Source organism: Teleopsis dalmanni, chromosome 2 (assembly GCF_002237135.1).
Source record: "Teleopsis dalmanni isolate 2A chromosome 2, ASM223713v2, whole genome shotgun sequence".
NCBI lineage: Eukaryota > Metazoa > Arthropoda > Insecta > Diptera > Diopsidae > Teleopsis > Teleopsis dalmanni.
The window spans coordinates 181,730,738-181,751,637 of record NC_051847.1 but is presented as its reverse complement, the minus strand read 5'-3'; the positions used below and the strand labels follow the sequence as shown (position 1 = coordinate 181,751,637).

Genomic DNA, 20,900 nt, shown 5'->3' with positions numbered 1-20,900 from the left:
CAAATTTTCAATACGACTATTTACGCCCCGTATAGTCCACACTATATGAACCACTCCAAATATCAATATTCTTAATGGCGGGATGATGGAATGTGGGACCATTATTATATGAATTGTAATTTGGCTGATGGTAGGGTTGTTGATACGATTGTTGGTAGGGTTGTGGTTGATAACGTGGCTGAGGAGGTGGTGGTGGAGGTGGATTATAATATTGTGGTCTGTATTCTTGGCGTGGTGGCTGTGGTGGTGGTGGGGGAGCATAAGAGGGTTGTTGATATGGTTGTTGATAATAGTTATTGTTATTATTATTATTTAAACTAAATTTGCTTGCAGCAATTGGTCGATTGAATTTTTGGTCTTTATAATAAACGGCGGGATCTTCACGATATTGGCCATCATCAATTTCGTTTGGTCCTAATGGATATGGATTGTTACTGGTTAGTGTTGGAGGTGGTACGTTAATATCACTTCCTAAAATTGTAAGCAATTGTAAAGAAAATTTTCTATTAAAAATAAAAATATATTTTGCATACCGGCTGGTTCAAAACCTCGTTTACTGGCACCATACTCTATTTCACGTACTTGACCCTGATCGTCTACGAAACCATATTTGCCAAAGACTTCGCCATTAGCATATTTTGTTTCAATTTTGAAACTTTTGTCGGCGGCTTCATAACCATATGTGTATGAACCATCATCGTTATGGCGATCGATTTGTTTTAATATCGGTACTGGGGTTGTGTAGTCTCTGTGCTGCGCATAGGCAATGTTCAATGTTGCCAAAATGCAGGAAACTATTAACTGAAAAGTAAATTATTTTTTAATTCACATGTATAATAAGTAGAAAATATATTATAAAATAGAAATACATAGAATATATATAGACAATGTATATAAAGAATAGTCTATTATTGTTTTTAAGCCATATAGTAGCACACGAATCCATAGATTATTATAAATAGAACCAACAAAGAATCCATATGTCTATGGTGAATTTCAAGTTACCACATTTTTTAGAACACACAATTTTCCTCTCCAACAAATCGACCCACTTTAATGTATTCATACATATTAGGCGTAAAAAAAAAAATTTAGATAAAAAATACAATTTTTCTTTTATATATTAAAAATTTATACAATATATATTAAAAGTGAAAAACTTTTAGATTTGTTTGTTATGTTAAGCCTTTTAGTCATCTACTTCACTCTTTTCCAGGTATTCTGAAATCCACGGTCCCCTCTTCGGAATCTATTCTCTATGCATTCCTGGGTGTTGGTTTTTAACTATTGCAGTTACAAATGATTTACGAAGATGCTCAAACTTTAAGGCAAATATTAAAAAAGAAACTCAACGAGAGAATTGTTGGGTACTCCGATGCTTCGATGAACTCTACATAAGTTGCCATGGTGGAAGAATATTTGGAACTTAACAATTACTTTCTATACATTTGTCCAGAAATACAAACGAAACAACTACATTGGTTAAGAGACGACTGACTTCCAGTGTTATGATATCTTTTTTTAGTTTTTAAATTTTGCTCCACATTAATCTTGTAATATTTATTCGCATTCTTGGGCACCAGCATTATTAACAACGCCGTGATAGTAATTAGTGTGACCTCACCTATAATAACGGTAGTGTTGATGCATGTTGTAAGACATTTTGAAATTGCATATATTTTAAAAAAAGTAGACGTGATTTTAACAACTTAATAGTAAATATACTAACATACTAGGCGTCAGTATGTTTCACATTGAAATAGAAATTATTGATACGTCTAAAACGTATCATACATCTAACGTTTATAACGTCTATTATATTATATATAAGTTTTACATTAGTTACTCTGATATGCGTATGAGATATAACGTCTATAACGTAATGTATCATATAAGTTTTATATTAATTACTCTCAGATTATGGATAGACATAGCCCATATATTTGCACGAAAGAATATCTTTATGATTTTATTAAATGTCTTTGTATTTCGGTGGACCATGCTTCGATAGGAAATTTATGTACAGAAAAAAAAATTATTTGAATTATTTTTTATAGAAATCTTCATATCAAAAAAATCCTTTTAAATATATTTAAAAATACTTTTTAATGAATATAAAACTCAAAAAAGCGTTGCTGCATTGAATATTTTTATAAAAAATTGCTACAATTAATGCAGTTTAGAAATAAAATTTATTTGCTATATAAACTACATTTTTGCAATAGCTTAACTACAATACATTTCAAGGCCGTACGAGTTTTGCTATCCATTTTACAAATCATAAATATTTATTTATTTCAATGGGTTCCATTAGAGAGCAACCATTACCTACCATTAACCTAGCCGTAAACCGTATTCATTGTATCTCTAAGATAAAGTAAGGCAAATGCAATGAAAATAATTTCGACCAGTTACATACTCGTATATTACGAAGTAGTAAACTTTTTCTATGCATGTAATTTGTATCTTTTTTTACTTTAAACTTGTTTTAACATTTTTTTAACTCTACATCATATTAGTTGGGGTGTGCTTAGCTGTCTACTGTCCATTTCTACTGTCTGTCCATGTATTTATCACGGGAATTATTACTTACTCATATGTCTCTTGAATATTGCCCCATATTAGGCACGTGCCAGCTGCACTTTTATAATACAATTTTAATAGATTACCGAGATATTACATGCAACATGTTTAATCAGCATTTTTTACTAAATTATTGTGTTTACTTTATAAATCACATTTTCATAATTAATTCTTGCATATTGAATTTAATTTTAAAAGGTGTTTATATTTTTTTAACAAAACTGCAACCGAACTATTAAAAAGGAAAGTTTAAACTAAAAGATTTCAATGATTTTCATATAAAAGATACACTCCACTAACATGACTATACTCGTACTTAAGACCATAAAACCTATAATAGTTTTCATTTAAATAATTTCATGTTTTGATCGTAAATGCTCTATGACTAATATTAAAATGACTAATCTAATAAATAAACATACCTATATACATACATATATATCAGTAATAAAAATATTGAATAGTACTAAGTTTTAAAAGTTATACAATTTATAAATTCATCATCTCACAAATTTGTTACAGAAAGGTATGGAGTATGATAGTTATAGATATTTTACTACTCCACGAAATTAAATTCTATTCTTCTCAAGCTACAATATTTTAAAATATTATTTAATTATATATATTTTTTAAATAATGTAATAATTTTTGTTCATAAGTTATTGTGATAAAAACATTATTAAGTCCCTATATAACAGTTAACAGAACCTTTCCTCAAACTTCAGATATGAATACAAATATATCTTAACGGTATATTACATTGTTTTTCTTAGATAAAAAAAAACCATACAATTAAAATTTATTTCGTAATTTGGTTAGGTTGCATAGAAATCATGTAATTGTATTTTAACAAAAACAAAAATATAATTCTCATCAAGTTTAAGTTACTTGAATATATTTATCAGTTTTATTTATTGATATAATATGTTTATGATTATTTTAATATTTTGGTGATATATTAATATGTTTGCATTTCTCCAATTGTTTAGACGTTTGCAGTTTTTTGAATGACAACTTTATAATTTCTTATGGAGGATTGAGTGTTTTGTTACTATTAAATAATTAGTATGTGAATTTCAACTAGATAATTGTCTTTTGCCACAATTTTCTGGAGAGTATCTATACCAAATTGTACAATAAATTCAATTGTTATAATTTTGTTATAAAAAAATTATAATGATGGTTATAATTTTCGCATATAAAAAGAATAGTTTAATATACCAATTTCTAATTTTATGCGTGAAAAATTATAATTCTTATTTGGTTTATATAATATAATGCATTAAAAGAAACAAAATTGTGATAAATTAACAGTGTTGTTTATATTTTAATGCAATATGTCTGTAAATAGGTATTCGGTTTTAATATTACAAATAATTTTCTTTTTTTTTTTATTGTTTTAAGTATTGAACTTTTCTAAATAAAAATTGACCAATAATAATAATAGAAAATATTAGCAAAAAACTTTACTATATTTTTATACTATATTTTAATTGTTTAATTACTATAAGATAATTGTTATACTAATTTGTATTAGATTATTGTTTTGTTTTTTTTACCACCATTTCCTAACAACTACTTCAATTCATCAACAAAAGTATAACTATTGTAGACTGTATTATAAATTAAATTTGAAATTAAAATTTATAAAAGAATTATAATTACAGTTTTCACACAAAGAACGACTTTAACATTTTAATAAACTAGTTCTGCTTTACAAACAATTTTTTTAAGCTCAAGGACGGAATATTTAAATATATTTTTTATAAACAAGATACAAATACATATAACAATTAAATCAAGTAAACTTTTCTATAAATTAATTTTAATGTTTAATGTATATTATTCAATACGAAAATGTCAATGCAAATTTTGACATTAAAATAAAAATTATTTAAAATTGCGTTCTATTTATAATATATTTATAAAGTAATTATAATTTAATTATTTTTTTATAAATCAAAATAAGTTAATAAGATAACGCAATTTTAACTTAACTTAAAAATAAAAATACATCCCAAGTTTATAGAAAATTATAATTTTTTTTATTAATTTTGTAATTTGTATTGAAACTTTCTAATGAGTTATTACTGCTCTTATATACATATTTAAATAGAAATATAAAAATTTAAAAAAATTTTTTTGCTCATATATTCTAATTGTTAATATATATATATATATTAAGATTCCTTGCTATATTAGAACAACAGACATGCATAGAGATCTAAGAATCAACTCAGTGAAAAAATATATCAAGAACAGAGCGCTAAAATTATTCACAAAAGTTGATACGTTGCCCAACCCCCGCCCTAACAAACCTTAAGTCCACATCAGCACAGCAAGATATGCTGATCTACGGTCCGTCATCAATTAAAAGATAAATAAATGATAATAATTCTAGTATAGTTAAAGCTTAGTGTGGAGCAGGAATAAGCGATTTCGCACCTCCAAATCCGTTGTGCGTGCTGCCGAAGCAGGTGGATTCGCCGTATCAGTACGGGTACCATTTGGAGACTGTATTATCATCGGATTTTGACTCATGTTTTATCCAGAAAACTAAAAGGGAGCAAAGCCCTGACGATGGGTTACAAGCGCAATGTCAGTCCTGTAAGCTTTGCACGTAGTGACAGGTCACTTTTAAATAGGCCGCACCTAACCTGAAAAACAGACGCCTTTTGCAGCCGCTCAATATGAGTACCGACGCTACGTTGTGGAATGCAATACAATATATAGAGGGTGTTTTCTATATACCTACTGTTAGCTTCAGAGCTGTGTTTTGTGGCGGAAAACATATAAAAATTTATATGGAAGAAGAGAGGTCAATGAACATACCATCCAAAAAAATAGTTATCCAAAAGCTCCAATATTTCAATATTTGTTAGTCCATTAAAAATTAAACAAAACATATAATTAAAATATGTTTATTTAAATGTATACGCAAACTATATTAAAAGAATGGATATTCAATATAAATATAAATAAAATTGAATAAGGACTATTATCTCTATATAACATATGTCTACTATATATATCTTCTATATAATTATTATTACTCACACTTGATATTTTATTTAAAGCCATATATTTTTAAAACTTGGTTAATAATTGGTACATAATTCTTAATTAACACATAATATATAATTTAAAAGATTATATTGTCTTGTTTTTCATTGTTAGTCAAAAAACTATCACTACTCATTTTTATAATCATCCGTTTATAATGATTCGTACAATTATTAAACTTTTCGCCTAAGCCGACTATTGAACTCTATTCGAACTTTTCATATCTTCGAATCTAACCCTTATATTGTTTTTATTTTATTTATTTATTATTTATTGAATAATAATGCAAACATTTTAAAGTCAGTTAAAAATTCGAGTTTTGGAATTGAATTGGACTTTATTTAAGAAGTGTTGGAAAGGTTTATAAACTACAATTTAGTTTATATTTATAATTCCAAATAGAAAATCCTCTTTGTGTAAAATCAACTTTTCAATAGTGTATTGAAAGTAGTAAAACACTCCACACCTGATGTATTTTTTTGAGATATTGTTTTAAGTCTGTTAATATTAAAATTTTTTTTTGACTCCATACAACTCGTTAAACATTAGTTTATATCCCATCCCTAGTATATAACTGCAGGTGAGCTATTTCGAGGTATTAAATTCCTAACTATAAATATATTTATGAATACATTATCTTAACTTTAATTATTATTCCAAGATATTTCGATTTTCGATTAAACTCCTGTTATAGTTTTATTTGATACATTACGCCTTAGATATTAATGCAAACAATCCATTTTTTAGTAATTATTTGTAAATTGTTATATATAAGATATAGCAATTTAAAATATTTGTAGAGTTGTTAGTAAATTAATTTATAAATTAAAATTGTTGGTACCATAAAACCTTTTTCTATTCGAAAATTGATTTATTGTCGTAGAACAGAAAATTTGTGAATGACTATTAAAAATTATTAGTTCAGTTCTGTGAGATTGTACAAAAATCTATTAATATTTATATGATGTAACTTCATATACAGTATATAGCATAATTTTTATGACTCACAAATATCTGTATATTATAATTCATTTATTGCGTCATAATAAATAAACTTACCAATTTCAGCATAGTATCCGTAAGAGTATCTGCTCTATATTTAACACCAAAATAATTTTTAAAAATTCACAAAATAATTTCGTTATTTCGTTATTTCACACGTAAACAGTCTGTGTTGGTTTGCAAAATTTATAATAATTTAAAGTTTTTTTTTTTTTGTATAGAAGTTTTTTTATTAAAAGCCAACGTTGCTAAACCAATCTTTACCTGTTCGAAAAACAATTTCAAACTGAAATGGTAAAGTGCACTGCAAATTGTATCTAAACAAAAAATGAAGAAAAAATCTATTGTAGAAATAGAATTTTTTTAAACAAATTTTACACTTGCACGAGACTCTGCGAAACAACGTACTCAAAAGAAAATCAAGGCGTTGTACGCTTTTATACCAAAGTCCGTTCGCAAGCGGAAAATAACAACAGAGCTGAATTAAGTTCGGTTAAGAGCGATCAGCTGCGATATCTGGTAAACAAACCTGGCCACCAAACCATATTGTATGTGTGGCAATAGAGTTGCAGATACTGGAGCAAAAATTGGACTCGCTTTTGCTAGTTTGGTTCTGGCGTTGTAAAAACTGAGCTACTTTAGTTGCGCTTGCAAGTGTGCAATGCAAATACTGGGCGAAGTTACTTTGGAATGCAGTCAAGAAAAATTTCATCTGTATAGGAATTCAACAATTATACGCCCGCTTGAGGTACGAGTATCTAACTACAATTACAATTAATAAATTACATTATGCTGAAACGTATCAGTAAGCAATGGGTGTCCGCTTATGTATGTGTAGTGTTTATGTATAAAATCCAAATAAACGCGTCATTTTGCGATATTAAAATCATGATTTGTAGACATTTTCAAAACATTATTAAACTAAAAGCGGAGCACATTATGAGGAATGAGAAAGTGAAGCGTAAATATCTCAAATAGTTTCAATTAACGTTGATAGCATTGCATATTTAAATATATCAACTATAAACTACATATATAATAATAAATTTAATCGAATAAATTACACAATTTTGCTAAGTATCAAATAAAAATATTATATATTACCATAATTTACACAGGTGACAGGTTTTAATATTATAATTGATGTACACTCACAATTATAACATATTTACTACATGAAAGCATGCATAAAGTATCTATAAAATTTTTACACTTCCGTGTAAACCACTATTTTGAAAGTACTTACGAAATATGTGAGATAAAGTCCTAACCGTCATACTGTAAACCTATTATGTCAGCTATTGAAAATCGCCTCAATTTTAAATGGAATAAAACAAATACTGGTTTAATAACTACGAAATTTGGTACTACAAAGTGCATTTAGTTCTTCATTGCACCAATTTAAGATTGCTAATAGTTCAATTTTTATGTTGAGACCAGTTGAGTCAGTGTACTTCAACACTTTTACTCTCTAATAACTGCGGCGTTCCTTCATAATCCCTCTCTACACTTTGACTGAATTATTGTTTATCACTTCATCAGCCCAAGCAATAACAGACCTCAGATCTGCATACCTCCCCGAGGAGCGTGTAACCATTTTCTACACTTTGACTGAATTATTGTTTATCACTTCATCAGCCCAAGCAATAACTGACCTCAGACCTGTATACCTCCCCGAGGAGCGTGTAACCATTCGAAGATTCGAAAACGCGTAAATAATTTCAGGGCTCTATCCTTTATGTATTTTTTGATCAGATCAAATTAAATTAAAAATAATAGATTTACTTCTCAACAAATTTAAAATTTATCTATGTTCATACGTGCATATAAACACAGTTATAAATTGGAATAATAAAGTCAATTATATTAACCACAGCAACAGCAGCTATGCTTTATTTTAGTTCTGAGCAAAATCGTTATATGTGTATACACTTGAGTATCTATAGATTTTTTATTGATTTATTTTAAATTGTATTTTTCTAGTTTCAAATTAACAATTTATATTCAAAATTTAAAGCACTAAACATAAACACTTAAAAAAAATTAATTTTTATCCAATAAACATTAAACCACTTATCTTATAAACTTAAAGCAATTAGTAAGTTGAAAAAGTGAAAGTAAAAGTGAAATTAATACTAAATACTAAATACAAGTTACGATCAAATTTATACGAATTTAGGATATTAATAATAAGATCAAGCTGACATATTAAGACCAACTCCAAGTTCGATCAAATTTATATGAATTTAGGATATAATTAATAAAATCAAATTGACATATTATGGAAACTATTGTTTCAGGACCGTAAGATGTCAATGATGAAGTTTATTATAACGTAGAAAATACTTTGCACTGCAACTCGGTCTATTATGCTACGGAATGATAGCGTATTTTATTTTTTGACAATATATGTGTATATGTATTACATGCATCTTCAACTTTCGGGAGAGATATCAATCACGTTTGATGTTTATAACTCCTGATATATACTGGCAATAGATGAGATAATACACATCATAGTCAAATTTATTTATAACAATTTAAGCAAGTAAATATAAACATAAATTTAGGTAAGGACTTAGAAAAAAATGGTCGTTTTAATTTCTAATTACTTACTTAATTGGCCATTACAGATGTGAACAGCCCTTGACCGCTTCGAGTAGCTTCCGCCTGATAGCCTGATTTGTTGCTTGCTGTCGCCAGTTGGTAGTACCGAGCGCTCCTAAAACGTTGGTCACCTGGTCCGTCCACCGAAATTGGCCATTACAGATGTGAGCCGTCCTTGACCGCTCCGAGTAGCCTCCGCCGGCTAGCTAGATTTGTTGCCTGCTGTCGCCAATTGGTAGTACCAAGCGCCCCTTAAACATTGGTCACCTGGTCCTTCCACCAAAGAAACGGACGTCGGCTACCGCGTTTTCCACCTGTGGGTATCAAATTAAACACCTTTCTAGCCGGAGCACTTTCTTCCATTGCAATATCCAATTACTTACATTATTTGCGTTAGATCATTCCAGTTGGATCTGTGTAATAATACTATGAAAAAAAAAGAGAACAGCAAAAAGTACTTTTTACAGTTTAAGTTTATTATTTACAGTTCAAGAATAATAGATTTTGTTAGAACTTTCTGTAATAGTATTGCTCCAAAAAATTTAGTAGAGTCTAAGGAAGATCGCTGTGAGTTATGTGTTTCTCTATTAAGATGTTATTGTTATAGTATATATTATTGTTATATAGTGTATAATTGTTATATTGATCATCATTTATATAGATAAATTAAATGTTTGTTATTGTTGAAATTAATATAATATACAATATAGTACAATATATTTAATATTTAGGAATATTATTAGTAAAATGCTAATATTAAATTAAATTTTATTGTAATATATATATTAATCACATGATTGTATTATTTTTACTTCAACAAATGATTATAATAGTACGTATTATTAAAACTGAGAAATAATAACAGAGGCCATTACGATCGAGATCGTTGTTTTGATTTAACTTTTTTCAGTAGTTCCTCCACATCTACAGATAATTTTTTAATAACATCTTCGAGTAAGTCTATACGATTTGCTAAACTAAACAAATATATAATACTATAGTATGTATATGTATATAACTTTAATATATTTTGTACTTAATAATTTTTCGTCTTTCTTCATCCCTTATATAATTTTCAAAATACCTAAAAGATAATATTACCATTTTAAATATTTTATACAAAAATTCTGAATTAATCTTACTCTCTTACAACAAAACTTTCAGTCATATTCGACGGTTCATTAGTTGGTTGATGGGTTGTATTCTGATCCACCGATGTGGGTTTTGGTTCAGTAACTGCCTCAGTGGATTCATTCGATAATGTTGTTACTTCTTGTTGTCTCTTTCTGTTCGTTAACATTCTCTGTCTTAACTTTTTCATAGCATTAGATAGGTAAGTATTTAATTCTCTTGGTCCTGACTTAATATCATTTTTAATTGTATTATAAGTATCAAATATAATAGCCAAAAACATATTCTACAAAATATATATACAAATATCATAATCTAATCATTTCTAAAAACGAAAAAATTATCTTACCATTAGTATAAAATAAACCAGCGCTATATATGAAATGAAAAAAATTGGGCCTAATGTAGGACTACCGTATTCCAAATTAGTATAATCGAAGGTACCCATCATAATGCTCATTAGTGTACTTAAAGTATTTAGTAAAGTACTAAACTCTACTACATGTTGACTAAATAAAATGAAGCCACAAACAGCATACGCCATCAGAATTATAAAAAACATTACGCCAAATCCCAACAAATCCTTATAACACTTAAAAAAAAAGAAATGAGAACGTAAATATATATATATATATATAGAAAATTCACATTCAATTTATAGTTAACTTTACTCTGTTTAAAGTCTCTGATAACTGCAGTAAAGTCTTATTGAACGAGATATATTTAAATATTTTCATGAACAGAAGAAATGCGCAAATAGCAATTAAATCATTATATATTACATTCCAGTAAGCGATTTTGTCTAAGTTCACATATTCGTCAGGATCTTCCGCTAATTGCAACAAATAATTTCCATATATTGGATGATATATGTTATAGATAAAACTAATAATCGCGATCTATTATCAAAGATATGTAGATATTGATTTTATATGAAAATATAATAATTTTGCACTGACCACTAAAACAGTTATATCTATAAAATTCCATAGTATACACAAATATGTCCAAAAACCATTTTTTCTAATTTCTTTTACTTCCTCCAAAGTAAATTTAACCGTCAGCACATAAAATATTATAGCGCATATTATGGCGAAGTAGTCACCACTTAACCATAGGCCACCCAATTTTATGGATCGCAGTTGTGCACTAGATATCATACCACCAGTTGGAGGAACTTCTCCTAAAAATCTGAATGTAAATAATATATAACTCTGACGTGGGTATATTACATATAAAAAATATAATACCCACTTTACACTTTCATATAACTCTGAGTCTTCATTAAATAAACAAAACTCAAGTATAACAATTCTTGTTCCTCTATCAACCCAATCACTGTGTCGTAAACCTTTTATAATTTCTTCAGTTTCTTCCTTATCATAACTCAAATTTTCCACATATCCCGCACCTCTATAAGTTGCTAATTTTCCCTCTATAGAAGTAGCACTTAAATCACTTAACGTAAAGTATTTAGAGCTTAAATCATTTATATATAAAACAATTATATTTTAAGGTATAACAAATAATAATTACACAAACCTCTTATAATTATCAGTTGTTTCTTCAAATCTCTTTGAATACTTCGGATAACATACTTGAAAGTATCGCCGTATTTCACTATACGTATAACACTCTTCAGCGTTAACACGTATTTGCCTTAGACGCGGTGGACCTAGAAGTAGGTTTTTTTCCATAAAAACTCTTGGAGTTCCATTGTTTTCCATTCCATTGTACATTGTTTCTAGAAAATGATTTTCTAAAAAATAGTACCAATCAGAAAGTCTACAGATATCGTTGAAAGATATTATAAAATTATTTGCTGTTTCGTGTCTTTCCAGAAAGAATTTGTAAATAGTTTTGTTGTAGTAGTACATATAACTATGTCTTGAAGATAATGCGACTATAAACAAACTTTTTAAAGTAACATAAAAATCTAAAATATTAAAGTCGTTACCGATAACTGTTACAAATAGAAAACATATGTATAAACCGAATTCCCGTAAAGATTTGCGCACCTCTGTTACATCAGAGTATCTTACTTGCTTACTCTTCCCAGAAAAAGTTTTATTTGTATGCAATTGAGGTTTTTCCATATCTTTCACTTACTTCTATGGATTATATGGTAACAAAATAATTATATTCAGTGAAGAAAATATCGATTTATGACTAGTAAATTTTGCAAATGTTTTCAAAGCTTACTATTTGAAAAACATGACAACTAAAGTTAAAATTGGTGTATATAAAAATACTATCTAATGTCTTTAATGTTATAATAATAATAGGCGTATAGCAAAAATACCTTGAACAATAGTATACGAAGGTATTTTCAAACTGTGCTAATGCTTTAGTAACCAGTACATTCTTTATAGATCTGAACTTAATCTAGCTCTTACTATTTACTCGCCACTCTAAAAGTTTTCATATGTTCCATAAATATTACATTCTTTTCAAATGTTCTTTTCGGTTCTTGCAATTTTTATTTGATTTTATTTTATATCGCACCTCCATAGCAATACGACACTTAACAGCACTACGGAAAAACTGTACCTGATCAGATTATAACTACTTAATACATAGTTATTTCTAACACAAAAACTTATCTGTTCTTGGTGTGCCTAAACCACCTCATATAATAATGTCTTAGACCTTTGGACAACCTTTAGATTTCATCATTCGCGTCTGTCACCTGTGCCATGCCCATGCTTCTGGCTTATATAAGCCTATCGATCACATATCTCTCTCTTAATTACTGGAAGTAAGTCTCCACATTGCGATAGAAATCTTCTTCATTCATTTTTAAGAAGTGGTTTTAATGAGTTAAAGCCTCACACTATCTACTTCTACAAAAGCTTATTCATATTGGCATTTCCTTATTTCACTCATCCCAAGCCCAACTTTTAATATTATTCCATTATCCTGGTTCTCCATTAGCTTATGAAGCATAGTGAAAGCTAAGAGTGTAATGATTTCAAATAACATTGTCTTTATATATATATTTGATGAATGTCAAATTTACAATATTTTTGTGAAGAAAAACGTTCACATATTTATGTTTAAGAACAAGCACACTATTGTACCTCTCTGACATACATATTCAGTGTTACTATAATAATTTTATTTTCTTTTTCTATATAAGCCTTGCCACCTTACAACCGTTTAATTTTTATTTGCTTTGCATTCTAATGGACTAAAACTAAAAGACGTCAAAGATTTTGGTTATATAGCTCTATTATTTTTATAAAAAATTAAAAACATATTGTTTAATTTTAAAAAAAATTTGTATTTAATTTAATATTAATATTCGTAATAGTGCTATTTAAAAATTGTATTTGATCATAATTTTTAAACGAAAAAAATAATATACGACGATATATATAATGTTACTATAAAAATTATATATATCATATTTAAAAGAGTTAGTTTCCCTAAACTTATGCATTTTTCTTATCCCTTCGTTTCTTAGCATCAACTTTTTTTATTATCGTATCCAAGTTCACTATTAAACCTTCTAAAATTTTTTCCAACAATGTTACTCGATCAGACAAACTTAAAAAAAGAATGAACAGATACAATTATATATAGAAATAAACAATCTCTATGCAAACCTATTTAGTTGTAAACGATTCGCAGGTGGTTCATATACTTCAAAGTAGCTGTAGAAATAAAAAAGGTATATAGTCATAGTATATTTTATATAAATAATTATATATTATATATTCCATTTATTTTAGTAGTGATTGCTTTATGTATGTAAAAAAAAAAACAATACTAACTCTCTTATCACTTCACTTTCAGTTACATAAATTACTTCTGGATCGCTGCTTTTTGCTGATCTAGTTGTTGTTAGTGAAGTTCTAGGATAAAGTGTTGTTTCGCTGCCCTTTTCAGCTGGTGCTTCTACATTTTTAAGATCACGATCTTCCTTTTTACGACGCTTTATTATTCTTTCAAATACTTTTTTAAATATTTTCTTCAAATATACGATGACCTCATTTTTACCCGCAGTAATTTCTTCTTTCACTGCACTGTAGGTGTCATTGATGATAGCCAAGAACATATTCTAAATAAAAAAAAATTAAATTTAGATAAATTTATTAACTTAAAACACAAACACTTACCAACAAAATAAAGAACACTAACAATATATAAGATAAAAAGTATAGTGGTCCTAATATACGATTAGCACTTTCAATGCCTGCATAATCAAAATCTCCAAGTATCATACGTAGTAGTGTAATCAATGATTCCCAAAAAGTACAGAAGTCATAGTTATAAGCGCCGAAAAGCAAAAGCCCCAGTTGTGCATAAGCCAAAAATACAATTAAAAACATTAAACCAAAACCCAGCAAGTCCTTGGCACACTAATTTAATAAAGAAAATTTTTAATAGATTATATTAAACTATATATGTACTCCCCAAGTACACGAGTACTTACCCTTTGTAGAGTTGTACTGAACTGTAGCAATGTTTTGTTAAAACTAATATATTTGAAAACTTTAATGCATATAAAAAATGCACAAACTGCCAACAAGTCTGCATACAAAGAGCTCCAGAAGCATATATTATCCAAGCTATGAAAGCCATCCTCGTCTTCTGTCACTCGTTTGAGCAAGGCTTTTACAAGGAATATGTGAATAATTTGATACACAAATGCTAAATATGCCATCTGAAAAATATGAATATCTTAAGAAAATAGCTAATTAAACATAATTAAAATTTACAGTTAGTATTAGTACATCCACAATATTCCATAAAGAACTGAAGTAATTGCGCCAACCAACGAGACGCCATTCCCTTACTGCTTGTGTTGTGTAGAAAACAATCATTATGTAGAAGATAATAGCGCAGATTATTAGAAGATAGTCGTCGTCAGTCCATATTTCATGTGTATTGAATGACTCCAACCTCTTGCTTGTTATTATACCACCCGAAATAGGTGTCTCTGCAATTATTCTTTAGAAGTTATGTAATTTTTGTAACTTACTTGTCAGTAACAATCAAAAACAAGAAAACAGTTAAACTTTTTTACAAATATAAACATTTTTAAATATATCCCCTGAAGATATATTATGTCTTCTATCAATTTTATAGGTGTTACAGTCACTTAAATCCTACAAAATCCAATAAACCTCAGTTGTGGAAACTTAAGTAGGAAATCAAATAATTACTACTAAGATAACTGGTTCCAGGACGGATTAGTATTAAATATTTCTACTGACTTAAGAACCTTTAAGCATATAGCCAAAGCATTTGCTATTTAAAATTTATAACAATTAACTTGACCATTTAACCTTAGGTAAAAGTGGTGGCCGTGTATACCAAAAAAGCCTGCTTAAACACAAATAATAGTCCGCTGTGGACCATTTTGCCTTAGTTGGCAATATCTTTTTGCAGTTGCTTATGATAGAAAAATTAATTAATCTAAATGAAACCAATGAATGTATATGATGCAATTGAATATGATCAAAGAAGTCTCTCAATTCATGTAAGAATGAAAATAAAATAAATAAATACTGGAAGATTGGTAGTCCCAGTTCTTCTGACAATATAACATATTTTTATAGTTAAAAGTGGAGTCGTGAGGAGTACCTATAAATTAAGAACGAGTGGTTTCAATCGCTCACATCCTCTTTCTCTTTATTTTGTCCTCTTATTCGACAACTTTGATTTTTGTACTCAATTCTCGCCTTATCATTTGTGATCTACTCTCCCGTTTAAAGTTGTAAATGATAAAGCATATTATCATCGCAGAGCAGGTTAGTGAAAAAGTAATTCTCTTTCATATCTACAATGGTGAATAAATGGTAAGTAAATTTTTTAAATTTATTTTTCTTTTTTACATAAGTATAAGATATATCGAATAGTTTATAGATCTCTGTCTAATTTTAGTACAGAGCTGATCTTTTACGCATAGATTATATAAATAAATATAATAACTTTACAGTACAACAATCCTATTAGGTAAGCACACAGCTACAGAAAGTTCATATATAAAAGAAAATTCATATATATATTTATTTTACTTACTTAACGTTAGTGAAAAAATCTCCATTTGCATTGTACAAGCCAAACTCTAAAACTACAACACGTGTAGCACGATCAATCCATTTTTCCTCTTTAAGTGACTCTAGTGTATCTATCGTAGCATTCATATTGTAATCTAATTCTTGAACATAACCTGCACCATAATAAGTGGCATACTTAGCCCATATCGGTCGATCATTCAACTCATCCAATGTGTAAAACTTTGATCTATAAATATGTATAATACATATTTTATAGTTATATAGAAACTTCTAATACCCTTGAAAATCTGCCTCCTTTTCTTCTGTTGTTTCATGATACTGTGCATAGCAATCACTAAAATATCTTTTGAAAGCATCTGGTATATGACACGAATCACTTTTAACACGGATTTGCCTTAATCGTGGTGCCCCCAATAATATATTTTCTTCAAGAAAATATCGTTCATTTATTACGTCATTACCATTATTATCACCCAAGAGCGCGGGTGCAAATCCATTTTCAGCATATAACCACCATTCTGCTATTGTAACTAAATCATAGTATTCTGGAGTGATTATGAATAGATTTTCTATTGTCTTATATAAATAAAACATATATTTATGATTGACTGATGATGCCACTAAAAATGGATTATTAAATTGATAAATATTTTTTGTTTTAAAACAGTTAATACCAATAAGTGCAACAATCAGGAAAAGTAAATATAATAAGAATTCCTTTAAGGCATTACGAATTTCTATATCATTTTCATATCTTGTTGAATAATTTTTATGTGTAGTCTTCTTTATTTGTACTTCTTCAACTACTTCAACTACTTCAACTTTTTCAACTACAGTAGTCTTCTCTAATTCACTTGTGGTTTGAGTTGAAACTGACTTCATCTTTAATATTTTTAGTTAATTTTTTAAAATATTTTAATTGACTTTTGTGATCAAGTTGACTGCTTTTTTATATATAATGTATTATATATATAGATATCATGTATGATATATAGATATAATCGAAATAATTAAATTTAAAAGGCTTTTATAATAAGAGAAATAAGGTTTTTAAAATAATTTAATTACCATTTTATTACTACTTGAAAATTGATTCTAAAAGTAGACCCTCCCGCCCTTCCACAAATTTTCTCTCATATCTCGAACGTAGAAAACATCTTCAAAATAATACCACATTGGTTAAATTTTAATTGCACCGCAGATGCAAATCTGTATTCACGGTTTCAAAAAAGAAATAAATTTTACAATATATTCTAAAATAAATACTTAAATAATTTAAAAATTATATATTTGGAAAATTGAACGTTGACAACTTTTTAATCTGTACTAATGCATCAATGATATTGTCCATATAAAGATTAAGCTATAGTGCATACCTATGCGGTTAAAAAATAATTAGAAAGTACACAAATTTTTTTACCAAAACATATATTTGTCACGTAGTTATTTATGATAAATCAGATATAAAATATCGAGCTGGTATATAATTAAACAATTTTGTTAAACGTTTTATTGTAACTGTATCAAATATTTTTTCGACAGCTGGACGTAGCTCTTCGAATAAAGTAGGCCAATTATCATTAAATATGGCATTTGCACTATCTTCCAACTCTTTTTGACCGTGGAAAAGATTAGTAAAATGCACTTGAAAATGCTTTATGCCCTTTATTTCAGTAGAGACTGAGAGAACATCAAAGAAGTACTCGTCAAGGCGTTTCTTCAAATTTGATTTAATAGTCATAACCATATCGAAATCCTCTAAAATTAATTAAATTTGAATATATTAAATATGAAGTTACCATATAAATTAATTTTTTTTACTTACTTGTGTCTGCTTTTGTAACGCCCTCTGCATCTAGAGCTAATACCAAAATTTGACCCTTCAACTTATAATCACTTACAAGTTTCATCGAAGGGAATTTCATATGAACCACGAAGGTATAATCATTAGGGTCAACACTGAAATTGAGATTTGTGTTCCAAATAAATAATTACAATATTTGAGTTTGGCTTTATAATTAAATCTCACCTACTCTTGTATGCATTTACACTACTTAAACCATAAATTTCTAAATTTTTGAACTCGAATTGTAAATCACCTAATCTCTGAGTGGACAAACGTGCCTTTTTTAATGTCAATGGGTCGAAAGTTCCAACTTCTTTTGCTCCAGGTACACCTTAATAAAATAAAATTTATTTAGCAAAGAATTTTTAAGAATTTAAATATTATTTATTTTTATAAATTATTATAAATATGTAAAGGGAATTTTAGTCTTCACATATAATAATGCACAAACAAGTAAGAGGTTCTATATTTGGAATAAATCATAATGTAGCCCTTGGCCTGGCTGCTGAGGAAGCATGAGCTCACTCTCTATTTGCTTGTAGCATAAAATGATCAGAAATCAACTTGCCCGCAACTCAAACTTGAGTTATCTTAGATCTTTCGCTTAGTAAGTTATTAAATTGCCTACATTATTGTACTAATCTAGATGAAATGCAGATTGCTGATACAGCTTTAATAGCCACCTGACTGTCAGTAAGAATATAGAGTTCTTTTTCAAGCAAGTCCACGTTTAAAGTAAAAAAAGATGCTCTAAGAATGGCGAAAGTTTCTGCCTAAAACATTGAGGTGAATTCTGAGAGATGGTAGAATTTAGTAATCTCTAGGTTCGACTCTAATCTAACTCTACGTTTTTATCCATCTTACACCCGTAGATGTAGACCGCAATCTTTACCAGTGTTATAAATAGTTCTGCCTCCCATTTCTCATCTGAAATAGTTTTGCTGGCAAAGTTATTATCGAAGAACATAACTCCTCAAAGTCAGTCTTACCATTTTAGAAATTGTGTACTAATCAATCACAAATTTCCCAATAATTAGCTTTTTATATTGATTTCTAAATCATTAAATACACAGACACTCTTTAGAATTAAAAATATGGCTATAATATAAACTCCTAAGTAATCCTTCTTTGGACTGAAATTCGGACTTTAAATGCTGAAAGAATACATTCATTATTGAATTCATTCATTATTGAGAATTCTTAGAAAAAAAATGTGATCAGATATATTATTTTATATTTTTCATAACCTGTTTCTTTTATCTAAAATTACGTAAGATTTCGAAAAAAATTAATAGATTATATACTCAAATACTCAAACATTCAAACATATGAATTAAAAAACATTTATAAAAATGTATATGGCTAGATCAAATTTTATAATGAATCCTGTAACATCAGTATATATAAGTTCTGTGTATATAAAAACCGAAATATTTTAATAAAATTTTAAAATAATTAATAATTAATAAAAAGTAATACATAACTCAACATCAACAACAGACATCATATATATCAAATATTCTTTTATATAATTTTACATACCATTCTTCCATACTTTGAATATTTGTTCCAGAATTTTGCCAAAGCATTTCTCATCAACATTTGAATGTATTGTACATGGTTTCCAAAACTCAGCTAAAACATCATATAAATATTTATATATTTCAATTTTATATATATTTATATATATTTATTATACAATTTTTAAGCTAATTGTTTTCACTTACGAGGATCTTTAAGATAATCATCATGCTGATCACTCGAAGTGAACGCGGAATAAATCAATACCAAAGCACATAGAATAATTTTATTGTTCATCACTGCACTGTTTGAGATACTTTAATCTACTGAATTTTAATTTCAATAGGTTATTTGCAGGAAGTGAAGACACTGTATTTATAATTATGCAAAACTGTATAACATGATTCACTGACTTAAATGCAGTTTGTTCTTAATCAAATAACTGGATTTTCTAGAGTTTTGCGTTTTATTTAAAATTAATTAAAAATATACAAATTTATTTAATTGTTATATATAATACTCATATATTTATGTGTTGTAATTATAATGCGATTGAATAAGGGATTTTAAAATTATATATTTATTCAGTGCAAGAAACATTTCACACATTGTTAGTACACAAATGACGTAAATAATTAAGAAATGACTTAAGTGAGTGATTAAGTAAATTTTAATTACTAGTCAGTCAGGAATTTTCTATAAATTAAGATATTTAAATTCTAAATAATTGATTTAATATTAATTTAACTTATATTGTAGTTAATTTTATTGTAGTTAATTTTATTGTAGTTAATTACATTGTAGTTAATTATATTGTAGTTAATTATATTGTAGTTAATATAAATATTATTTCTTTTTTGATGTACGCCATAATTGTATTCAGAAACTTTTTAACCCTTTTTTGTCGTTATACTTAACAGTTCCATAAAATTCTCTACGTATTTATTTTTTGCTATAAATATATTCATATTTTGGTTTCAATATACAGAATATATGATTAAGTAATATCATTATTATAATTTCTGATCAAGGTATGTACTTTTTTTTTTTTATTATTAAAAGAGTTGACGTGAAAATTGCCCAACAGCCGGTACTGCGGCCAGAAGACACCTATTGTA

General features: G+C 27.9%; 4 protein-coding genes across 6 annotated transcripts; all 4 read right to left on the bottom strand.

Moving 5' to 3' along the window:
* Positions 1-6: 6 nt before the first annotated feature.
* On the bottom strand, positions 7-7,058 carry LOC119681410 (altered inheritance of mitochondria protein 3-like). The gene is made up of 3 exons (XM_038094594.1): positions 6,706-7,058; positions 534-801; positions 7-471 (listed from the first exon to the last, which is right to left on the bottom strand). Exons 1-3 carry the CDS (start codon positions 6,715-6,717, stop codon positions 17-19), a joined length of 735 nt encoding a protein of 244 aa, XP_037950522.1. The 5' UTR covers positions 6,718-7,058; the 3' UTR covers positions 7-16.
* A 2,999-nt stretch (positions 7,059-10,057) lies between these two features.
* LOC119681335 (polycystic kidney disease 2-like 1 protein) lies at positions 10,058-12,514 on the bottom strand. 3 transcript variants are annotated; one of them, XM_038094496.1, is made up of 9 exons: positions 12,344-12,514; positions 11,929-12,289; positions 11,641-11,865; positions 11,346-11,577; positions 11,058-11,285; positions 10,736-10,978; positions 10,398-10,672; positions 10,292-10,339; positions 10,058-10,232 (listed from the first exon to the last, which is right to left on the bottom strand). In XM_038094496.1, exons 1-9 carry the CDS (start codon positions 12,480-12,482, stop codon positions 10,127-10,129), a joined length of 1,857 nt encoding a protein of 618 aa, XP_037950424.1. In that variant the 5' UTR covers positions 12,483-12,514; the 3' UTR covers positions 10,058-10,126. The 3 variants fall into 3 exon arrangements, with proteins under 3 accessions (XP_037950424.1, XP_037950426.1, XP_037950425.1); XM_038094498.1 differs by having other exon boundaries at positions 11,929-12,145; positions 12,405-12,489; XM_038094497.1 differs by lacking the exon at positions 10,058-10,232 and having other exon boundaries at positions 10,304-10,339; positions 10,406-10,672.
* Positions 12,515-13,797: 1,283 nt separating this feature from the next.
* Positions 13,798-17,297, bottom strand: LOC119685548 (polycystic kidney disease 2-like 1 protein). The gene is made up of 9 exons (XM_038099858.1): positions 17,090-17,297; positions 16,693-17,035; positions 16,417-16,641; positions 15,111-15,342; positions 14,825-15,055; positions 14,508-14,750; positions 14,163-14,449; positions 13,995-14,042; positions 13,798-13,935 (listed from the first exon to the last, which is right to left on the bottom strand). The coding sequence occupies exons 1-9, from the start codon at positions 17,295-17,297 to the stop codon at positions 13,821-13,823; spliced, it is 1,932 nt and encodes a 643-aa protein (XP_037955786.1). The 3' UTR covers positions 13,798-13,820.
* Positions 17,298-17,857: 560 nt separating this feature from the next.
* On the bottom strand, positions 17,858-20,100 carry LOC119684669 (circadian clock-controlled protein daywake-like). Its single transcript, XM_038098763.1, has 5 exons — positions 19,989-20,100; positions 19,804-19,896; positions 18,445-18,592; positions 18,241-18,374; positions 17,858-18,173 (listed from the first exon to the last, which is right to left on the bottom strand). The coding sequence occupies exons 1-5, from the start codon at positions 20,077-20,079 to the stop codon at positions 17,863-17,865; spliced, it is 777 nt and encodes a 258-aa protein (XP_037954691.1). The 5' UTR covers positions 20,080-20,100; the 3' UTR covers positions 17,858-17,862.
* Between the last annotated feature and the right edge of the window lie 800 nt (positions 20,101-20,900).